A 20,719-nucleotide genomic window follows, 5' to 3' on the forward strand; every position below is an offset into this window, starting at 1 on the left:
AAATATGTCTCACGATAGTTTAAATTTTAAAAGATACGTCAACTATAGCAATTTTAGTGGTTTTCAGTATGAAAAGGTTAACTAAATAAGACAAAATTAAAAATACTTTGTGTCCGACGGCCGTCCTTTCTTCCGAAAGTATTTATTGACTTCAGATACTTAGTATTTCTCGGGGGGAACCCGGAGGATTATTACCTCCTACCATTGAGATCCAGAGATGCATATAAAAACCTGGTGGATTGGCCTATGCTTTGGCCATCATTTTATTACTAATTGTATTTAAGAGCCCATCAACGTGCTCACTAGCGGTAAATAATTGTGATTATTCAAATTTAACGATAGATATTTAAAAAAAGGGGGCCGCTATGTACTGTATTTTGTATTTTTGTATTTAAGTACCTTTTGAATATATCAAACTAGTTTTTATGTTGCTGGATTCGTCGATCTATGAACTCAAAACGTTTTATAAAAAATAAAAAATAAAATCTTTATTTCGGACAAACAAATGCATCCATAGAGTGTTGGTAATACAAGCAAAATCTTAATCTAGTGTTAGTATTTAATACAATAGGTACCTACTTATATTATAAATTGCGCTACACTTTTAATTTGCTCGGTCCAGTGCTTGAGGATCGGACAATCAAACCTATCAGCAATTTCTCTTAGAATGCTGTTGGGACTACATCTCACACGACTTAGTAATGAGACTATATTTTTACGTTTAACTTTGGGTACATAGATTGACGAATCCAACAACGTAAAAACTATTATAATGTATTCAAAAGGTACATGGTAAAGCCTGACCAGGAATATATGATCACGCGCCATGTTGCGGAATTTCACTGTAACTAATTTTTTCATACTATACTGAACTGTCACCCTATAAATGAGAATGAACAGCGCCCTCTTGACAATGATCATATATTACTGATCAGGCTTTACATGCGTGCATGCGTGGTGAATGCATGGTACGTGGTTTATTATTACAAAATACACTACATAGCGGCCCCCTTTTTTAAATATCTGTCGTTAAATTTGAATAATCACAATTATTCACCAGTGGCGCTAGTGAGCACGTTGATGGGCTCTTATTTCTATGGACGCCACGCCTTTAGGGTAATTTGGCTGTATTTAAATTATTTTACACCATGCATGAAATAAAGCACCAGAAGATTAATAGAGAAATGTAGACAGCAGTTATTTTCAAACATAATTTCTATTTCAAAACCCGTATCGAACTATAAAGAGTAGGTAATTTGATTGTGACGTCACATGCTAGTATTTCATATAAATTCCATAGTAGTAAATCGTTTTGACAGATCGAAAAAAGAAACTGATTTGACTAAGTCAAATACCCTATTGTGTGCGGCGCGTCATCTTAAGCCTGGTCGGAATGCATGAAGGGCGATATTGGGCTGAAGCCGTGCACGTCTGTTGACGTCTTTACCGGTGAAAGGATTGAAACATAAATTCTTTGTAAAATTATCACTTATAACCTACATTAATAAAAAATTTATTGGTCAAACCTTATTGTCATTTTTTGCATTAATGTTTTTCTGCAGGAAAATTATAATAGCTAAAATTACATTCTAGGTCAATCCGATACAACAAGTTAAACTTCCCCAAGGAATTAAAATTCAGCAGGTGAAGTTTTGACACTAAGCATGTTTGAATGATTTTCTTATGTAGAGCATGCATAGGGTTTTGGTTGATTTGAATTTGAGGGAGGAAAATGGTTGTAGGTAATAATTAGTACCACTTCATTTAATACTAGTAAATGAAATATTTATGACTATCGACTTCCATGACCTGATGCGAACATAATGCTTAATTGCTGTTCGTGTTTATGTTTCATTTCCCCTATATCCCAGTAGTAACACTATTTTCTTTCCCAAAAAAACGCAACTTAAAGGGTTCATCAAACTTAACAAAAACAACATTGGTTTAGGGATGACAACATAGAAAATGGTACATGGGTACGTCTAATTCAAACCTTGTCTTTTTGGAGGTCGGTTAAACTAATTAAAATTTTGGTGATGGGCCTTTTTCTTTCTTTTACGTCTGAAAATAAAAGTAGTATTTCGGTAGTAAAATCCATGTAATATTTGCTGTATTTTTTCTTTTCAAAATAAGTACTAACACACAGAATAACTAATAGTACTACCGTACAGAAAATTCACTCGTTCACAAAAGCCAGATTTAGGTATAAAATTATACCTACACTCGCCGCCTGCAAGCAAAATTGAAACTTATAACCGCGCACGAACCGTGAATCTTCTTTGCGCGCCGCAGTTTTATGACCGAGCTGCGAGTGTCGGCACGGGGTTGTCACTTGACCAGTTTTTGTACCTATACCTACTGATTTATTATTTTTAAGATAAATATGTAGGAATTACAAACGTTGATTCTGTAAACATACAATTTTTAGCCGGAGATAGTATGTCTGATTCTCACGGAAGTAGGTATGCCACAGAAGTACTTATTCCTTTGAAAATATAGTCCGGAATTTACAAAAAAAGTTTTTTCTGCTTCCTTGTTCTTCCGTTTATTCAGACATCCGTAAACAGAACATTATCTTTTATACAGATTAGATCGCGATTTAGGTTTCGAAGCCATTGCGTATTTACAATTTTGCGCGAGCGCCACGTGACACGACTATCGTGCGAGCCGAGCGGCAGCCCACTGCCATACTCCTTCCCGGGCGGTGCGCCGGCCAAATATACCTAAACTGCGCAGTGACACCCCCCTGACTAACACCATATTAACAAACTGCCATATTTTTCCTATTTTTTTTTGCACGCGGACAATCCTTTGATTATTTCGGACTAGTTCTCTGGAGCTCTGTGCATTTTATTTTATAGGTACTTTAATCCTTTTTTTTTATGAAATAAGCGCATTTTAGTAGATGTTTTAAATAGTTTGTGGTCCTAGTTTATAAAAAATACACACATTTGATTGGCTAATACGAAACTTTGACCTGGCATTACTGTGTATAAAACTATTTAAAAATTAAATGATTTAAAACGGTTTAACTACAGCAAATTATTTGATTTGGGCAGGCGGGGGCGAACGCCACGGTGGCGACATCTAGCGCCGTCAACGCGGTGCGGAGTGTTCTCATGGACGGTCAGCAACTCAAACTCGTCGGAGGCAGACATGTACTCGCGCGCTTGTTACGGCCAGCGCACCCGCCACAGTGAACTGAGCTTTAACGATTTTGGTGTAAGGTTCAAACTAGCTAGCATGAGCTCGACGCGGTTTCGGGCATTCTCATGGACGGCTAGCAACTAAAACTCGTCGGCGCCAGACATGTACTGACGCGCTTGGTACGACCGGTGCACCGCTACAGTAAAGTCAGCTCTAAGGCTAGTGGTGTAAAGTTCAAAATAGCTAGCGTTCTAGCGCCGTTAACGCGGTACGAAGGGTGCTCATGAACGGACAACCATGCGATGTGTTGACGGTTCTTTTGTATACCTAGATTAATATAGGCTGAGGATACTACTGGTAGCACCATAAAGTCTTACATAGACTGAAAAAATAGGAGCCACGTGCTAGGTTGCCTATTCATCGTGAAGAAATGTTGTCTATGTTGTTAAGTGGGCAGTGGCCGTAAACCGAGTCTTACCCAATTTTCACATCTTAAAACTTCATTTTTAGTTCTACATATGTGAACCCAGTGACAACCCAACATGTTGCCACAATGCAAAAGTTGTATTCTTGGTAACTACCATCTTTCAAACTTAATACTAATGACATACCTAGTTTTTACTATTAAACTACACGATTGTATGGAATAGGTATGTATCCACAAGAAATAACTCTTATTTAAAGCAGAGCAGCATTATTGGTGGGTTTCTGCCATTGTAAATAAATTTTTAGTTGTAGCATAATGCTCGAGTGTGTAAATATATAATTCACAAGAGCTTACTTATGTTTTCAAATGACAGAAGGATGATATGTGAACATTCAGTTTGTTGTGATATGTTTACTTATAGTTGATATTGTGTATGTTTGAATGAGTTAGACTTGATTATCTATGCAAATCTGCAGTTGGTATCAAATTATCACACATGCGGTTAATTTTACTAAAAGTTATATTAGTTTTCTTGGAAAATTGATAGTTTCTTGACTTTACAGATTATTGAATGAGATAAATAAAAATCGGTAAACAAACTATTAACCAAAGTATCCCCTCATAATTATTGTAGAAGTAAATAATCTCTGTTTATGAATCGTTTGATGCTGATTCTAAGTAAAACTAAATGAGCACCTGAGTTTCTAACTACCTATTAAAACTAACTGTAAAGTTGTTTTTCTCCAATATGCTCGGAAATGTTCACCTTATTGTAGCAAAAATATAGTCTGTCAAGCCATTTCCGCCAGTAGAAAAAAGCGGCAATTTTAAAAAATGTAGGCGCGACGGGTTATCATCCTATAGAAAACTTGAATTTCGCGCCTTTTTCTACTGACAAACTTGTTTGACTGGCTATAGAACGGGAAGTAAAGGAAGTAAAAAAAATCAAATAATTACTGTCCTGTTTTAGCGGACGGGAAGTTATAACTGTATTGTTTTTTACCTTTTAAAAATATGTAAACGCTAAGAAAAATCAATACAAACTGCCAATTATTTTTATAGCCGCCTCTACACAGGTCAGCAGTCATTTTAAGCTATAGGATAGAGTGAGATAGGTGATGATAAACCAGCTTTCATGTTTCGTTCTTACAAGACCGTCGTGTATATTCGTGCAAACACTGATTAATAAAATCAAAGACTACATTACTTTTGTATTTTTTTAAGGATCTAAGGCGTGCACATACAGCTTTTATTGCACAATTAAATTGAATGAACCAATATTGAATGGTACTGAATGGCAGTATGAGTTGTGCCTTAAACTGTTAAAAAAATAATTAAAGAGGGAAATTGTATTTGACGATTTTGATATGAAGGTTTGATTTGAATAATGCTTGATGCTTAAATAATGATTATTTTACCTTATTTCCTCGCTAGTTTGGAGAAAAGCACTATATATGCCTCGGCAGGAATAGCAATTCGTGGATTCGTTCAGATTATTTTCATATGTAAATAGAATATTTACTTTAATTGCAAAGCGGTTTATCTAGAAGGAAAATATTAAGTTTCCATAGAAGTTATGTTAGTAAATTGGCTCGAATCGAGGTTTTTAATGTTTTAAGTGTGTGATTGTAAAGGGGTACCTAATAGTTGTTTTTGCAATGAAATTTATTATCTTATTCATATCATAGAAGGATAGCTATGTATGTTATATATAATACAATATTAAATGTACAAAGCCAGTATTTTGCATTGTAAATTGCTCGTAAGGCTGCAACTTTTTTTGTATAAATGCTTATGAGAAGTGTTAATTAGTTGTAAAGATTTTTTAAAGTTTAACTCAATATTAATAACTCTCAACTTATTGTATATACCAGTGTCAGTTTTGAGCGAGACATTATGAAATATTTATGTTATTATTTATTTTAAAGTGCCGAATCAGTCGATCTGTCAACGTAGATGGTTGAAAGTGAAAAATGTACCTTAAAAGGCCTTTTTTCCGTCGAGTTCTTTTTCCAGTGTGTTATGTAGTATTATTTATTAATTTAAGTTTAATGCACAATATGAAAAGGTACTCAACTGTAGAGCCAAGCAGACACCCATACAAATGGTGCAGACAGGGTTTTGAAAAGCACAGCCGATCGGTCGATTGCTTTGGCGACGTCTTATCTCGGGCAGAAAGCCACGTAGAGATCTGTCCCTGTCCGCGGAATCATAGAGAAACAAGTAAGCTTAGAGTGCTCACTCCATACATAGATAAAAACTCATTAATAACAAGTTTTCGGCGAGTTTAAAACTTTTAATACGGTTTACAATACCTCCCATACAACTTATTATATATTAAGTAAGGAAACTGATGCAGCACTAACCTTACTTGTTTCTCAATGGTGCAATGCAATACGTCACAACAGAATCATTATTTATTTTGTTGTTTTCATATTATACTTGTTTCGACATGAAATTCAATTACGAATGCAATATATTAAGTCAATTTAATGCTGGTTTTATTTTTTTGCGCGTTTGTAAAGAGACAGGGATGCCTCCATTTACTATAATCCAGATGTATAATGCAGATCCTATGAGAATGAGGTTTAAGTTTGTATCATGTTGCTTATGCCCATGGGCGACGGTGACCGCTTCCATCAGGCGGCTCGTCTCGTTTGCTGACTATAACATATAAAAAAAAAACACAATATTGCGATGGTGTAAAATAATCAGACTCGAAACTTATTAATATTACAGCTCCTTATAAAACCCACAGGTTCCAAATTGACCCTCTCAATGCTACCTCTAACATAAAATAACACTCCTCATTTTAGAGTACCCTTGATAGAATGGTCTATGAAGGCCTGTCCGGTAAACAGCAACGTGTTTGGCCTATGATATGTATTACAGTTTATAATTTATATATTTATTAGTGTGATACTCCCGTATTAATCGGAGGCTCTGCGCTCGAAGTTGTTGACGATTATGTATACCTAGGACAAACAGTCCAGTTAGGTAGGTCCAACTTCCAGAAAGAGGTCACTCGTCGAATCCGACTCGGTTGGGCAGCGTTCGGGAAGCTCCACAGTATCTTTTCGTCCAAATTGCCGCAGTGTCTTAAGTCAAAAGTCTTTGACCAGTGTGTGTTGCCAGTGATGACATACGGATCTGAGACGTGGGCGCTAACAATGGGCCTCATAAGAAGGCTCAAGGTCACGCAAAGGGCAATGGAGAGAGCTATGCTCGGGGTTTCTCTGCGTGATAGAGTCAGAAATGATGATATCCGCAGTAGAACTAGGGTCACCGACATAGCTCGCAGAATTGCAAACCTTAAGTGGCAGTGGGCGGGGCACATTGCTCGCAGAACTGATGGCCGGTGGGGCCGGAAGGTTCTGGAGTGGCGTCCGCGTACCGGAAGACGAATTGCCGGTAGGCCTCCAACGAGATGGAGTGACGACCTGGTGAAGGTCGCGGGAATTCGGTGGTTGCGAGCGGCACAGGATCGGTCGGAGTGGCGAGCCTTGGGGGAGGCCTATGTCCAGCAGTGGACGTCTATCGGCTGACATGATGATGATGATGATGATGATTAGTGTGACTACTTAAAAAACACCAAAAAAAAATTGGTTTGTTCCCGTTGGTGTTTGGCCTGCTTAGTCGATTCACACATTGACACTGCGGAGTGACATCAACCATCCCGCTTGCATCTGCTACTAGGTATCTTAACTTTTTGAACGTTTTACATTATAAACAAACAAACGTCACGTCCAGGTTTCGGGCGCAAGCGAGCTAATGTAAACCTTACTTTATAGTGTTAAGGTTACTTTGACAGCGTCCGCCATAATACCTATATATATAGTTGTCCATGGCGCTGTGGGCATGACTAGTTGAGACGACTTTAGTGTTATTGGCGTTCAAAAGGTTAATTATTGCTATAGTTCGAGTTGGCTATGTATGAATCGCCTTAATATCCTCAAAATTTTACGGATACTAATTAAAACCAGTTTTAAGGTGGGAAAACACAGTTTATTTCATTACTTTATGTACATGGTGGGTGTAAAAACAACGGCGTATATAAAAGTTACGCGCATAGCTTCACAGAACACAATGTCGTCACAAAAGCTAATTGAACATAACAACTACCTATTGCTATTGATACATTTGTGTGCGATCATTTGCAAGATATAATGTTTGCTAGCATGATTGATATAGTGATCCATTCCATCCATCCATCCATTGAATTCAGAATGTTACACAACTTAAGGCTACTTTAGGATAAGACGATGGCCCCATTCAAGACGTTTAAAGTTAACTGGTGACATTACGGAGTTTGTTACTAAATATGTCACTCTTAATGACAAATTTAATGATATCGGGTTGTCGCAATATAACGCGTTAATGTTTTGAATGGGGTCTTTGTCTTGACCGATGGACTGTTCTGTCTTCAGGGTAATCACATTGTCTCCGATGATACTACACAGGTATCACATTTGAATATCTAACTATTTAGTCCTACACAATCCCACTCGCCTCCCCTCGATCTTCACTCATATTCTAACACTGAAGTACATACATATAAATAGATTTACATTAAATATATAGCACACGAAAAACGCATTGCTGAAAAAACAATTGAAACAAATAGTGCCGTTATAAAAAATATTTTCAACGAATCGCTACTATCTAATAACATCAAAATAATGTAAACGCAATCCTATATCAGTCTTATGTCTATATTAAAAATATTTTTATTGAAGAATAATAAAGTTAAAAGAATATAATAGAATAATAAGATGACGTTTAAACGGTACAATATTATTAGGTACACCGAGATTGATATTTTCGCCTTATCCTATCATCCGACTACAATTAAAATAAATAGGGGAACACTCAAAAAATCCGAAAAGTTTTTTCTCCAAAAGTATACTTCTCTGTTTCCATAAACCACTTTGCTAAAGGGAAATATTGTCATGGATATATAGCAGAAAATATAAGCGAGTTTAACATTATTCTATAAAACATGGTTTTCTCAATGATACTTTCAGAAAAAAAATATTCGGATTTTTTATTTAGTGTACCGATTAAATAACTTAAATAGTATTGCATGTTTAGCGTCAAGGTAATACCACAGGGTTATTATAATACTGACGAGTCATACAATTGAACCTTCAGAGATATGATATACATAGTACATGCTGTGTGAATTGCATTTTCCATATACTTGTTGAATACTTAATAGGTACTGTTGAATTAGGTGCTGGTGATAGGTGTATAAGTTTACGTATCAATAATTGTACTACGATCAAGAGTAAATACCTACCTTTTCATATAAAGTGATTGGGTGTAGTTTTGTTCCTTTATTGTATTAGTTAATTATTTTAGTAGGTAGCATCCATTATAATTTATCTCAATCAAAAGTTAATCAATGACAATAAATAGAAAACCTAGCAATTTAATAATTATTGAGAATTATCTAACTTCTAAGGTAGGTCCTATAAACATTATCATAGGGGTACGAAAGAGGCTACTAATGAAGGTATCTTAAAAGGAATCATACAAATTGTGATAAGCCCCGTACAATAAAGTTACTAGCAAGCTCATCAGTATTCTACTATAATATCTAGTAATAATACTTCTTAATAGGATGGCAAATGACATTCAATAAATATTTATAGATTATATTTTGTAACAAAAATAAGTTAGCGACTTTGGCATTTGACGCATACCTAATTTACAGTCCAATATCTAATGTGAATACAAAATATACTTACATATTATATCGTATCTCTGAATATGAAGTCCTTGGCCGGCACGGAGACCTCCGAACGTAGGTACATTTTATATACAAACAATAGGCACTGAAACTTTAAATATGACCGTTATGTACGTCAGAGGATACACCTCCAACAAATCTATGGCAGCTAAATCATTACAAAGTGCGCGAATGCATCGTGTACAATCGAGGACAGCCTACGTCCCTATTTCATTAACTATGTCTGTGTTGTGTTAACATAGAAGAGGCGGGTGTTGTAATAATGTTTCAGCCTTTCTGCGTCCGATTACCAACCGTGATTATAGGACTTCTTAACAATCTCTACCTTACAGTTCCAACTCCGAGACATTGCTTGCATTCCTTTATTTTAGGTTATCGGACTTTTGATGTTTTATTCGGGTACCATTACTGTTGGATACCTATTCAATTGATACCTTTATTTTGGGTTACTGTTACAGGACTTTTGCGGTTTTTCAGTCCCCGGCTTGCAAGCTGCGCCGTGCCACAGATGATATACCTACAGTAGTTAACACTAACATGTGCGTCTGCTGTATGGATAACGTCACAGATACTGCACTCGGTAAGAGTATATTATGTCACTTACAACTTAGCTGTAAGCACATCTTTGACATATTTTGTTTCTCCCTTTGTGTACGTACACAAAAGAAGTTGAGTGCAGATACCCTGGGTTATAACCGCGAACTACTTCGTTCTTCTATTTGCATCTAGCTACCTATCGCTCTAATAAGCTAGAGGCAAAAAGACGACTTTCAAATTTCGACTTGCGGTAGCCCACCCACGATACCCGTGTGCTTACCCACGATATGTACAGAAGCATTCTAGGATGGATCGAAGAAGCTTGAAGCGCGGTGACTCGGAGCTCACTCCTCTGCGTCCTCCGGATTTTCAGCCGTGAGCAGGTTCGTGTTGTCGTCTGCCTGCAGGTCCGAGGTCAGCTGTGAACAAGTAAAACATATTTCTAAAGGCTCTAATATTTTTAGGGCTGCCATATGAAAAATTTAAATATCCTAACAAATACTCTAAGAACAAATTAAATTATTTTCTATGAAAATATTTTAATTTGTGGTTTTTCAAGTAGACACACTACTATTTAAACTATAAACTGAAATAAATGTCATATACGAAGGAAAAAATGACCAAAGCCTCCAGTGTCCAGAAATTTCGACCCATGCCATCGTGACCGGATAGCCGAGCGGTTCAGGCACCTGTCCGGTAAACGGGGTACGCTGGTTCGATTCCAGCTCTGGACACTGGAGGCTTTGGTCATTTTTTCCTTCGTATATGACATTTATTTCAGTTTATATCCTAACAAATGTACGGATATCACCCTAACAGTTCTGTACACGGTCATTTCACCCAAATTGAATCCCTTATTCCAAAACCTTTCGCTAGCCCCATAACTCGCCATCGTATGCTGTAGCTACAGCATAACCTTCCCTTTCCTCTGCCCAATGCTAAACTTTTTTAAGCTCCTTGTCCACTGAGGCGGTGACGTGCGGAAATGTGGGAAATCACCCAATAGCATTAGTTATAATTGGCTAGACTCATCTCCGCTCGTCTCCGCCTCAGTGGACAGCCAGCCTAGCTGACTTCTAGTGGTTAGTTGAGGTAAAACCCCTGACACTAGTTTTTTTTAGTATAGTTTTTTGTTCTTATTTACTGACAATTTGATTTGACCAACTATATTTATCATTTTATAGTTGTTAATATGACATAGTTATATGTCATCAGACGTATGTCTCACGTTATTCCGTATCTTACGTATGTTATGTTTCAATAAAACCTAACAACATTCACGTTTGACTTATTGTTAGCCACGTGGGCGGCTGTTAACAATGAAGGCCAAAGAGCAACAGCCTATGGCAACATTTCATGGGTACGCTTAAAATGTTATGACAACACTGCTTGAAATAGCTTCGAGGGTTCCAGTACTTATAGTAGTAGGTATATCGCCAATAACAGTAGGCAGCATATAATCTCCAAATATTCGGAAATTCACATTAGATCACAGATCTGATGTACAAAATGCCGGTCAAATATCGTCCAAGATGTCAAGTGTCATGTGATTGCGGATGGTATTAGCTTTTGTAACAGTGTGGCTACCACTAGTTTGGCACTGACATAAACGCTATCGAGAACGTAACTTACTTTCTATCCATCTCCCTCGTACTCGCATATTAGTGCGAGCGAGATAATAGAAAGTTAATTGCGTAGACGTTAGCGTATATGTCAGATGATGTCAGTTTTGACACAGTGACTCATGGTACGGGCTCAGTATATAACAAGATATAATCATTAATCACCCACCGTATCTCCTGAATACTTACAGCTTTCATATTTTCCAGCCCGCTAACCTTACATTTTGGTACATTCAAGCGGCCTTTAGCGGCCGCTATGAAACTCAAAAATGGTCACGTTTTTGTTAATTTATAGTCTGCCTTTTCGCACCCACGAAATGTTCATATGTGATGGCTGCCCCTTTGTAACCTTCAAATATCTTTGAGCGTAAGCATAGGGCGGACACGTTATACATCAAAAATCACTTGCGTTTTTATGTGTGAACGGCACGTCTGTACACGCGGCATGCGTCATAGTGTGAGTAAGTTGCTTAAAAATAGTACTGAGCGGCCGGCAAACGGCCGTCAATCTGGTGTCGCGGGGCGAGGTAATTCGAGTCGGGGCGGGGCGGTGCGTGGCCAGAGTCCTTGATCAGGGTAGAGCGAAATCGGGTTTTGGCGCCCTTCGTTGAAGCTTTTTGCCCAAAAGCAAAACGAACCGTATTTTGGACCCGCGTAACACTCGCGTCTTTTAAAACTATTTTTTTTTCTCATTTTCCATTTTGGCGCCCCCCTTGCCATCCGGCGCCTAGAGCGGCCGCTCCACTCGCTCTACCCTAGATCTGGCCCTGACTACTGGACCAATTAAGCTGAGGTACAAACAAACATGTAAAGTGACCCAAAGACGGTCAATTTACGTAAACAAATGAATTTTAAACATGGGGGTTTTGAATTTGAAACCCTTTTGGGGGGTAAATGAAAAAAATTAAAAATAATGTTTTTCCAACTACATATATCGTGTTACATATCAAATGAAAGAGCTCATTTTGAGAATCTCAAATATATTTTGTAATTTGTAATTTCAAAATCAATAATTTAGAAGTTATTTAAGAAAATAGCCAAAAAAATGACAATCCCCCCCCTTTGTTTCCGAAACTACTGGGTCTAAAATTTTGAAAAAACTACTCAAAGTAGTTCTTTACCTATAGAATATAGATGACAGGAAAACCTATTACAAATATGCAGGTTAAGCGTGAGTCGGACTTAATTACTTAGTTTTTGATCCGACCCATACGGGTTTTTTAAAGACATTTTACTCACGTTTCACATAAAAAAAATACATTGTTAAAACTTGAATGTGTAATGTACGGAACACCCTTGGAACGCGAATCCGACTCGCACTTGGCCGGTTTTTAAAGACTATTCTTCAAAGAACTACTCTGGAACGCGGTTCAGATTTAACAAGGTGCTATGGTTTTGATACGACCTTCACGATCGTCTTGATGATTGGAGCGAATCTCACACGACTTCCTCTTAATTTAGATTGCACGAATCAGAGTGGAGGTCGTGTCAAAATAAGATCAAAACCGGAACAAGTTGTTAAATCTCAATCGGGCTCCTTTTTTAGTTGTGTGTATTGTGTTGTGTGTGATTAACTTTGTAACTTAATGTTAACGTTTTACGTGTCTTTTATCTGTGTCTGCTAATTATCGGTCTATAGGTGTGACGAAACACAAGGTTCAGTAAGCAGTAGGCATGTATGTAATAGAGCAAATAAAAAGCCTACACTACTCGTAATCTCTACTGTCTTGATTTAGGTACAGAGTCGTAAGCAAGTTACCCAGTCGGACCCGAAAGGGCATGAGGGTTATTACATTTATCATATAGCCGAACTCATTCTGCTGAGTGAAATGATGACAAGTAAAACTTTGAAGTGTGTGTTTTTTTTTGTAAAATATGAGTTTGAGCCGAAATAACAAAACACGAGTCCATTACTTTTTCATGTTCTGCAACATATAATCAAACCAGTAATTAACTAGCAATCTGCTTGAACAAAACTCTCTACAGAAGTTAGAGAGGGTATGGTCACTTTTCAGTATTTTGGAGGACAATTTCTCCCATCTCCCATAAGGTAATTTGAGCAGCTAATAAAAATAATCTATTATTTTAGACTACAACATTTATAAAAATAAATCAAATCGGAGCCGGGCAGTTGGGTACCTTTCCTTGTTAGTTTAGAGACATACCCCAATCGCTGAGGCGGTGTGGCTGCGCTTCCGTTTGCGCACAGCGAGCGCCAGCAACAAGACTAGCGCGATTGATGATAGCGCCGCGACCAGAAGCGGCAGCAGCAGGTTGTCGCCGGGGGAGTAGCCCTGCAACAAATAGACCTTGCTTATTGGGGTAACATTCTTAAACACAGATCACCTCAACTACTAGATGGAGTATCGTCCACAGTCCCGCATCGTACGCATCGGACGGATCGCACGCAACGGATCAGTGCAGGATGCACTTGTGTGACTTTCTATACAAAGTTCACTAAAATCCGTTGCGTGCGATGCGTGCGAATCAGTGGACGAACTTGTGTGACTTTCCATACAAAGGACACTAAAATCCGTTGCGTGCGATGCGTCCGATGCGGACCTGTGGACGCTTACCTCTTAAAGACAACTCAACTCCGCTCAGACTGCTGGAGACATGCTTCTTTAGAGTCGGACCAAGCTAACTATGCATGCCATTTGCAATGACAGTGTCATCATTATTTTCTCTCGTTTCTATGTAAATATGCCGTTTATAATGCCACTCCCTCACTTCGTTTTGTTCAATTCGGTGCAAAATTAGCGTAGACGGACTCTTAATACCTAGCTCCTACCTGTAAACTACATAAATAAAGTGTAAACCAAGAAAATCGTCGTAGTCGTAAGTACCTATAAGAAAACTCGTAAAACAAACTTTTGGGTCACCCTTTTGGGCTACCTTACCTTTAATACCCTCGCGGACACATCAACACACTACCCCCTTATTCATAAAACTTTGATTGGGGCCTTAGTTGGATTTAGTTAAATTATGTTATCTCCCTTTCTTACAAATACATAAGTCAAAATGACAGATAAATACAAACGATTAATAGCTAATTCAGGCCAATATCGCGTTTATTTATGAATAACGCCATAAACCTTTAATACTACGAAGTTAAAGCTAAAGTTTGTTAGATTCACAGAACAGGATCTGGTTTTGACACGACCTTGACGATTGTCTTCGTGATTGGCGCGCAGCTCACGCACGACTCACTTTATTTCGCATGCATCAATCAGTGAGAGCAATCTTCAAAACCGTAACAAGTGGTTACATCTGAATTGGGCTGGGCTCCAGCTAATATCTATATCCACAAATGTGACTATTAGTCTGAATAGCGACATTCCAATATTGGCTACGGGCGGGTATAAAATCCAGTTGAATTTATGTTTTATGGCTCCTCTACACCATGGAACATCATACTGGCCGAATAAAATGGGCCAGCGTGTAGGGAGGGTAGTGGTGTCGGATGGCGTATGGCGATGGGATGGCTACGGTGTCGGTATTTCGTCCGCACATCAAAGGTAATGGGCTAGCGATGGCGGTACGCATTTACACGTCGCGTATTCTAGAACTATATCGGGTAGTTGCGTTTCAACCATCGCATGGCCATCTCGCTGGTCCAACGCTGGGCTATCGTGTAGAGGTGTCATTATGTAAGTTGGACGATGAGTGCTCGAGATAGGAGCCGTTCGGGTAGTAGATTTGATTTGAGATTATTTTAATTGGGTCATGTTTACGATATGGTCACGATGTCACGCTCCGCTGCGTTGTACGGCTTTTGTTTTGTCATCCCTCCCTCATTCAAACTTCGGGTGACTCTTAACTTGAGATGAAAAGACACGAAGTGTTTAGAATTTCAGGGACAAAAGGGAAGGTGAGAGAAAAGTAATGTAGGTAAGAAAGATTAACGGTCCATTTACTAAGTAAATATAGCATTGGCACTTTGTATGTAATTGGGTAGAGCTTCGGGTGTTTGCAGTAAGTTGTTTTATTTCTCCAATAATAAAAATAGGTTCGAATATAAGATCCTCTATCGTTTGTAGTATGTATTTACATATACAATCAATCTAAGTACCTATAAAATGAAGCGAACAGTTTCAAAAATATGTGTACGCTCTTACACCTTAGAAAATAAACTCGTGTTCACATATTTTTGAGCCATTTGTCTGGATCGATATTTTTGCCTTCGACTGTACATAAACGATAAGGTTACAGATAACGATATATATCTTTTAGTTCAATATTAAAGTTATATTAATTATGAATTAAGGTATAGGTACCTTTATACTCGCCTAAGGTAGCGAAAAGGGAAATAAGCTACAAATGCTCGTTATGTACCCGAAAAATTCATACCTATCCTATGTGATTGACTGATTGGACAACTTCGGGGCATTAACATTTTCTGGGAATACGGCTTCGTAATTTCGTTATGAATCATACCGATATCAATCTTAATTACAAGTAGCGAAGCACGGATTCTAAAATGAATTTCGGCCTTAAATTTGATTACCTATATAATATTGTTTGAATACGGCTGACAAATAGTAAATAAATTTGCAACATATGTATATACAGCAGGTCTACGCCGAGGTTCCTTGTAAACACTGAAACACAATACAACTAACTCAAAAGTCGGACATTACATGAATATAGTTATTTGTTATACAAGGGTGCAAAGTTGTATTTTACCCGCGAGTGTGGAACTGAAACATGAGCAAGCGAAAGGATTCTATAGTTGAACCACGAGCGAAGCGAGTGGTTCTAAAACAGAATCCTGAGCGTAGCGAGTGTTTCAACACACGAGAAGTAAAATACATTTGCACCCGTGTGTAACACAAAACTTTTCCCCTCACTATAGCGAGTAAAGTGCAATATCCACAGGCGTTAGATCATCTTCATCACTGGAATCACTAATTTTTTTTTAACGATAATATGATATTATAACAGAAAACTCTGAAAGTTGTGTATTTTACGTGTCGGAATCGGTAAGAAATTTTTTGTTGACAATGATGTTGACATTTCTGACGATTCGTTTTGAAATTGCATCGACTCAACTTGTGCGTTTAGAATTACATTCAACATCATTAATAAAAAACAAATGTTTCTTATAGAATTTAAGGTTTTTGACTTAAAATCAGTAAATAAAGCTAAATTTGGTATTTTTTATTAAATTCTCAAACCATTTATTTAATGATAATTAATATGGAACGAACCCTTATTATGAGCGTTTTACGTTTTGTTATCTGTCAAAAGCTACTTAAACACGCTCCATCCAAGGTCAAATTACTTTCCCCACTAGTGGATAAAATGCGTTTTTCCCCGCTTGTTTTAAAGGATAAAAGACGGCTTTCCGAGCTAGTGAGGGGAAAAATCATTATTCTATGTCCTTGCACCCAATGCAAGTACCTACCTACATATACTCGTATAATCCAGGTACTTAGGTAACTTACTTAAATAGAAAACAAAACACAGATGAGTATTAATAGTCTAAGATATATGTTATAGGAAATATAATTATACCCTCATATGTTATTTGTTTGTGATAAGAAATAAATGATAGTTAATATTCACGTTGACACATTGCAAATAGGTTGCCGTAGGTTTATATTTCGTATAATATATTTTAGACCATACTCATCTGTGTTTTGTTTTCTATTTAAGTAAGTACCTGGATTATACGAGTACTATGAATATTATCTATGTAAGTATCATTTATTTCTTAAATATCACAAATAAATAACAGACGAGGGTATACACTTCTTATAACGTATCTCCTAATACTACCTACGTAGATATGTAGACTAGACATAACTGTTGCGGTTTAGCACACTTTAGGCTCTTTGTAAAGGCCGAGAACAAAATACCAAGGCTGAAGAGTTGCCCGGGAAACGTAGCTCTTGCAAAACAGTATTTAATAGGGGCTAATATAGGGTATTTGACTAGTAGTCAAATCAGTTTCTTTTTTCGAATTGTCAAAACGATTTTGCTACTAGGGAATTTATATGCAACACTTATTGTGACGTCACAATCAAATTAAAATAGAAATTGTGTCTAAAAATAACTGTTGTCTACGTTTCTCTATTAATCTCTGGTGCTTTATTTCATGCATGGTGTAAATTTAGGTACATTCAAATACCCTATCGCGAGCTTCCTGACTTCTCGCGCGTTTTCACGTTTGCGACACGCGTAATAATACATGTATGGATGGTATAGAAAGGATCGCAATCTCTTATGGCAGAATTGTTGTAAAAGTGACCGCGTTAAGCTTTAAATAATAGTTCCTAATCACTCCGGTGGCGCTAGTTAGGCTCTGGGACATGAGTATAACATGAACCAACAAATAACCCGACCAAATTACGTAGGTTGTTTTTGGTAGTATTTCGGTGTATGGTGGCGCCGCCTAATTACTGTTTTTTGATGGACACTTTTCATGCATAGAGATTTGGCTCCTTTATACAGTCTCCATGAATACATGAACAGATATTACGTGTCGGGCAACATTTCACACGTTGCGTTGTAATGACACAGAAATGTGTTCTGAGGTTTTAAACTCTCAAATTAACTTGGAGTGGAGAGCAATATGCCGCTCCGTAAACGAGGCGCCTAATTTATGAGCTGCTTGGGAGAAAATGAGCAGAGCCTCATTTCAGGCTTGCTATACCTAGATGTTTTCGTTGGGAAAGGTAACTTAAAGCGAAATTAACCCGGCAGGTAGGTATCCTACTCAAATTTACATGGCTAAGCTATGTATCTTAGTTAGTGTTCTCAGAGAGTAGGTAGGCATATATGATTCCGTAAGTACCTTTTTTGAATAGGTACCTACGGAATGAAACTCCTTTAAGCTTTCGGATGCCTAGTTTTTGTTTGCCATAAGTATATTAAGAAAATAGTGTAATCGAATATTATGAAGTTACCTAATCTTTATTTCTTAATACTCTACGAAAAAAAACTAGATCAGATTCAATGCTGCTAGAGAACCGGGAAAATTGTGTCTCGGGAGTATCTAGTTATATTAAAACTTTCTCTCATATCCGCAAAGTAATCGTGTTATGTAATTCGTGTCCTCGCCAGGGACTGACTGTCTCCAATTACCTTGCAACGAGTAGGTATCGTGTGTTGATACAACATTTTATTTATGATATCATATTCGGCTCCCAATATGTGAAGTTACGATAAATATTACCTTAATAATTATGGTCATTTTGCAATGTTGTGTCACCTCAAAATTCGCAACCCAACCGCGATTACGGTACCAGTACTCTATTAACTTGTAGCAGCGGTTTTCATGTCCGCTTTCGTAATATTTTACATCTAACTACTCTGAAATGTACCTATCCAAATTGTACGTGGGATACATGCTTGGTCCACGCTTCGATCAGACACGAGACGTTTTTACGTAAGAATGGAAATATTGCAATCGTACTCACCGTCCATTGAAAGTATGATGACGTGTCCACGAAAGGCCACCGTGCCCCGTACCAAGCACCGTCACCCGCCTTGGACACCGTCACTTCGTCACCGTCGGCCGCGGTGTTCGGCTTCAGCGGCGGAAGGGAGAACACCTCATCCACTTCCAATGACTTGAAAGTCTCGTCATCATCAACCGATAGCAGAGTGTCCTTCCATTCTTCACTCATTCTTGAGCTGTCACTGGTGGTCGCGATCTCGGTCGTCACAGGGGCACGCGTCGTAGTACCCTTCGTAGTAATTAGCACAACTTCCTCAAACACTTTTGGAGGATCAGTTGGTGTTTTAACTGACGGAACGAATGACCGAGAGTAGTATCTATACATATTCCGCACTGTTGGTTCAGGTGTTACAGTAGGTTTTAGTGGTATTACATTATTACTATTTGTCCCCCATGGTTTATTCGACATGTACTGATCGAGACGTCGAATGCTACCAGAGGGAGTGCCTATAAGGGGAATCTCCTCGTTATCTTCAGTTGGAATAGGAGGAATAGTTGTAGAAGATGTCGAGCTTTTCCACGACCTTAGAGCGGGCATAGTCCATGGAGGCGTCGTTGCTCTTTCACTAACTACAGTTGTAGCAACTGTAGTGGATGCAGTGGTGGGAGATGCAGTAGTCGACGTGGTTTCAAGTTTTGATATTAGTGTTGAGAGCACTTCTGACGATATCTCCTTAAGGTCCTTTTTGCGCGACTTCACTATATCCCTTCCACCTGGCGTATGAGGCGAAGACGTAATCACGTCTTGCTGGCTCCTGCGAGCGTACAGGGCTCCGTTCATAACATAAAGTGGAATAGATGCCAACGCCAACGCTACTATTATACCGAATATCACAAGCAGAATATATTTCACTGACGATCTTTTCCGAGAGTGTCGAACATGGATCGAGGGGCTATAATCACGGCCTTTGCCTTTAAGGCCGCTGTTGTTGAGCACCTCCTCAGTTTGCGGCAGGATGGTGTACTGCAGGCTGTTCTCGCCATGCCGCACCGTCTTGTACATGTTAGCGGAAGTTAAGTATTGTGAAAAGAAACACTACAGTTACGTTGTCACATGCACTGCTATCACATATTTTGTCTCGTCTGAGGTGGCAGCAGTCGCGGTCACTAGCGTGGCGAGGGCTCGACGCCTGGCATCGCGGTGCCGTTGCTTTGTGCGCCGTGGGGGCTGGTGCGGGGCCGACGCATGCGCGACAACATTGAGCGGCGCGCGCCCTCCGCCACACCGGACACCCCCAGCTTTGAGGTTATGATTGAAGCCGGTTGCTACATCACACGGCACGACCATAACAATAACAATACTCCGTAACCGTCACTGTGCAGTATCTGCACTGCACCGACACTATTGCACTAGGAAACCTCGGTAATACAACATTCTATTACTCACTTTCTAACAATAAATGATTTATATTTGTATTTGTTAGGTCTGTTAGTAAGTGGACTTGACCGTATTTCGAAAAGTTTTTTTGATATTCCACCCGGGTGACAAATGAAATGGAAAATTTAGTTTGGGTTCACATAACGACATTATTGGCAGCGGGCAAAATGGGTCATAACATCTTGGGTGTATTTTTATGATTTTGGCATTTATGTGGAGCTTGTTTTACGTCAGCACATGGTATATTCCTTCACTAAAGTCAAACTGGTTCTTAAATAATTTTAAAATATTTACATTCGTCTTTCAAACTGTAGGCCAAAGGTCAGCGCGACTTTAAAAACGACTGAGTGATTTGTTATTTTCTTATGAGTATAGTTTTGCGTGCCTACCT

General features: G+C 38.4%; 2 protein-coding genes across 2 annotated transcripts in view; one reads left to right on the forward strand and one right to left on the reverse strand.

Annotated features, from left to right (window-relative positions):
• The window catches only part of LOC134747875 (nuclear factor related to kappa-B-binding protein), a 33,938-nt gene extending 27,871 nt beyond the window's left edge, over nucleotides 1-6,067 (forward strand). The window contains exons 28-29 of the mRNA XM_063682549.1: nucleotides 1,594-1,644; nucleotides 3,060-6,067. Of these exons, the coding sequence (XP_063538619.1) occupies nucleotides 1,594-1,644; nucleotides 3,060-3,200 (192 nt within the window). The 3' untranslated portion in view covers nucleotides 3,201-6,067. The remainder of the gene's footprint in view (nucleotides 1-1,593; nucleotides 1,645-3,059) is intronic.
• A 1,490-nt stretch (nucleotides 6,068-7,557) lies between these two features.
• Nucleotides 7,558-20,115, reverse strand: LOC134747878 (mucin-2). The gene is made up of 3 exons (XM_063682550.1): nucleotides 18,910-20,115; nucleotides 13,651-13,779; nucleotides 7,558-10,282 (listed from the first exon to the last, which is right to left on the reverse strand). Exons 1-3 carry the CDS (start codon nucleotides 19,951-19,953, stop codon nucleotides 10,208-10,210), a joined length of 1,248 nt encoding a protein of 415 aa, XP_063538620.1. The 5' UTR covers nucleotides 19,954-20,115; the 3' UTR covers nucleotides 7,558-10,207.
• Between the last annotated feature and the right edge of the window lie 604 nt (nucleotides 20,116-20,719).

Source organism: Cydia strobilella, chromosome 15 (assembly GCF_947568885.1).
Source record: "Cydia strobilella chromosome 15, ilCydStro3.1, whole genome shotgun sequence".
NCBI classification, from domain to species: Eukaryota; Metazoa; Arthropoda; class Insecta; order Lepidoptera; family Tortricidae; genus Cydia; species Cydia strobilella.

What these genes read in the sequence shown, in the direction of transcription:
- LOC134747878 (XM_063682550.1), bottom strand. Translation starts at nt 19,953, where the DNA reads ATGTACAAGACGGTGCGGCATGGCGAGAACAGCCTGCAGTACACCATC. An exon ending in CATCATACTTTCAATGGACG is followed by an intron (nt 13,780 to 18,909) that starts GTGAGTACGATT and finishes TATTTGTTGCAG; the next exon opens with GGCTACTCCCCCGGCGACAA. An exon ending in ACACCGCCTCAGCGATTGGG is followed by an intron (nt 10,283 to 13,650) that starts GTATGTCTCTAA and finishes ACTTGTTCACAG; the next exon opens with CTGACCTCGGACCTGCAGGC.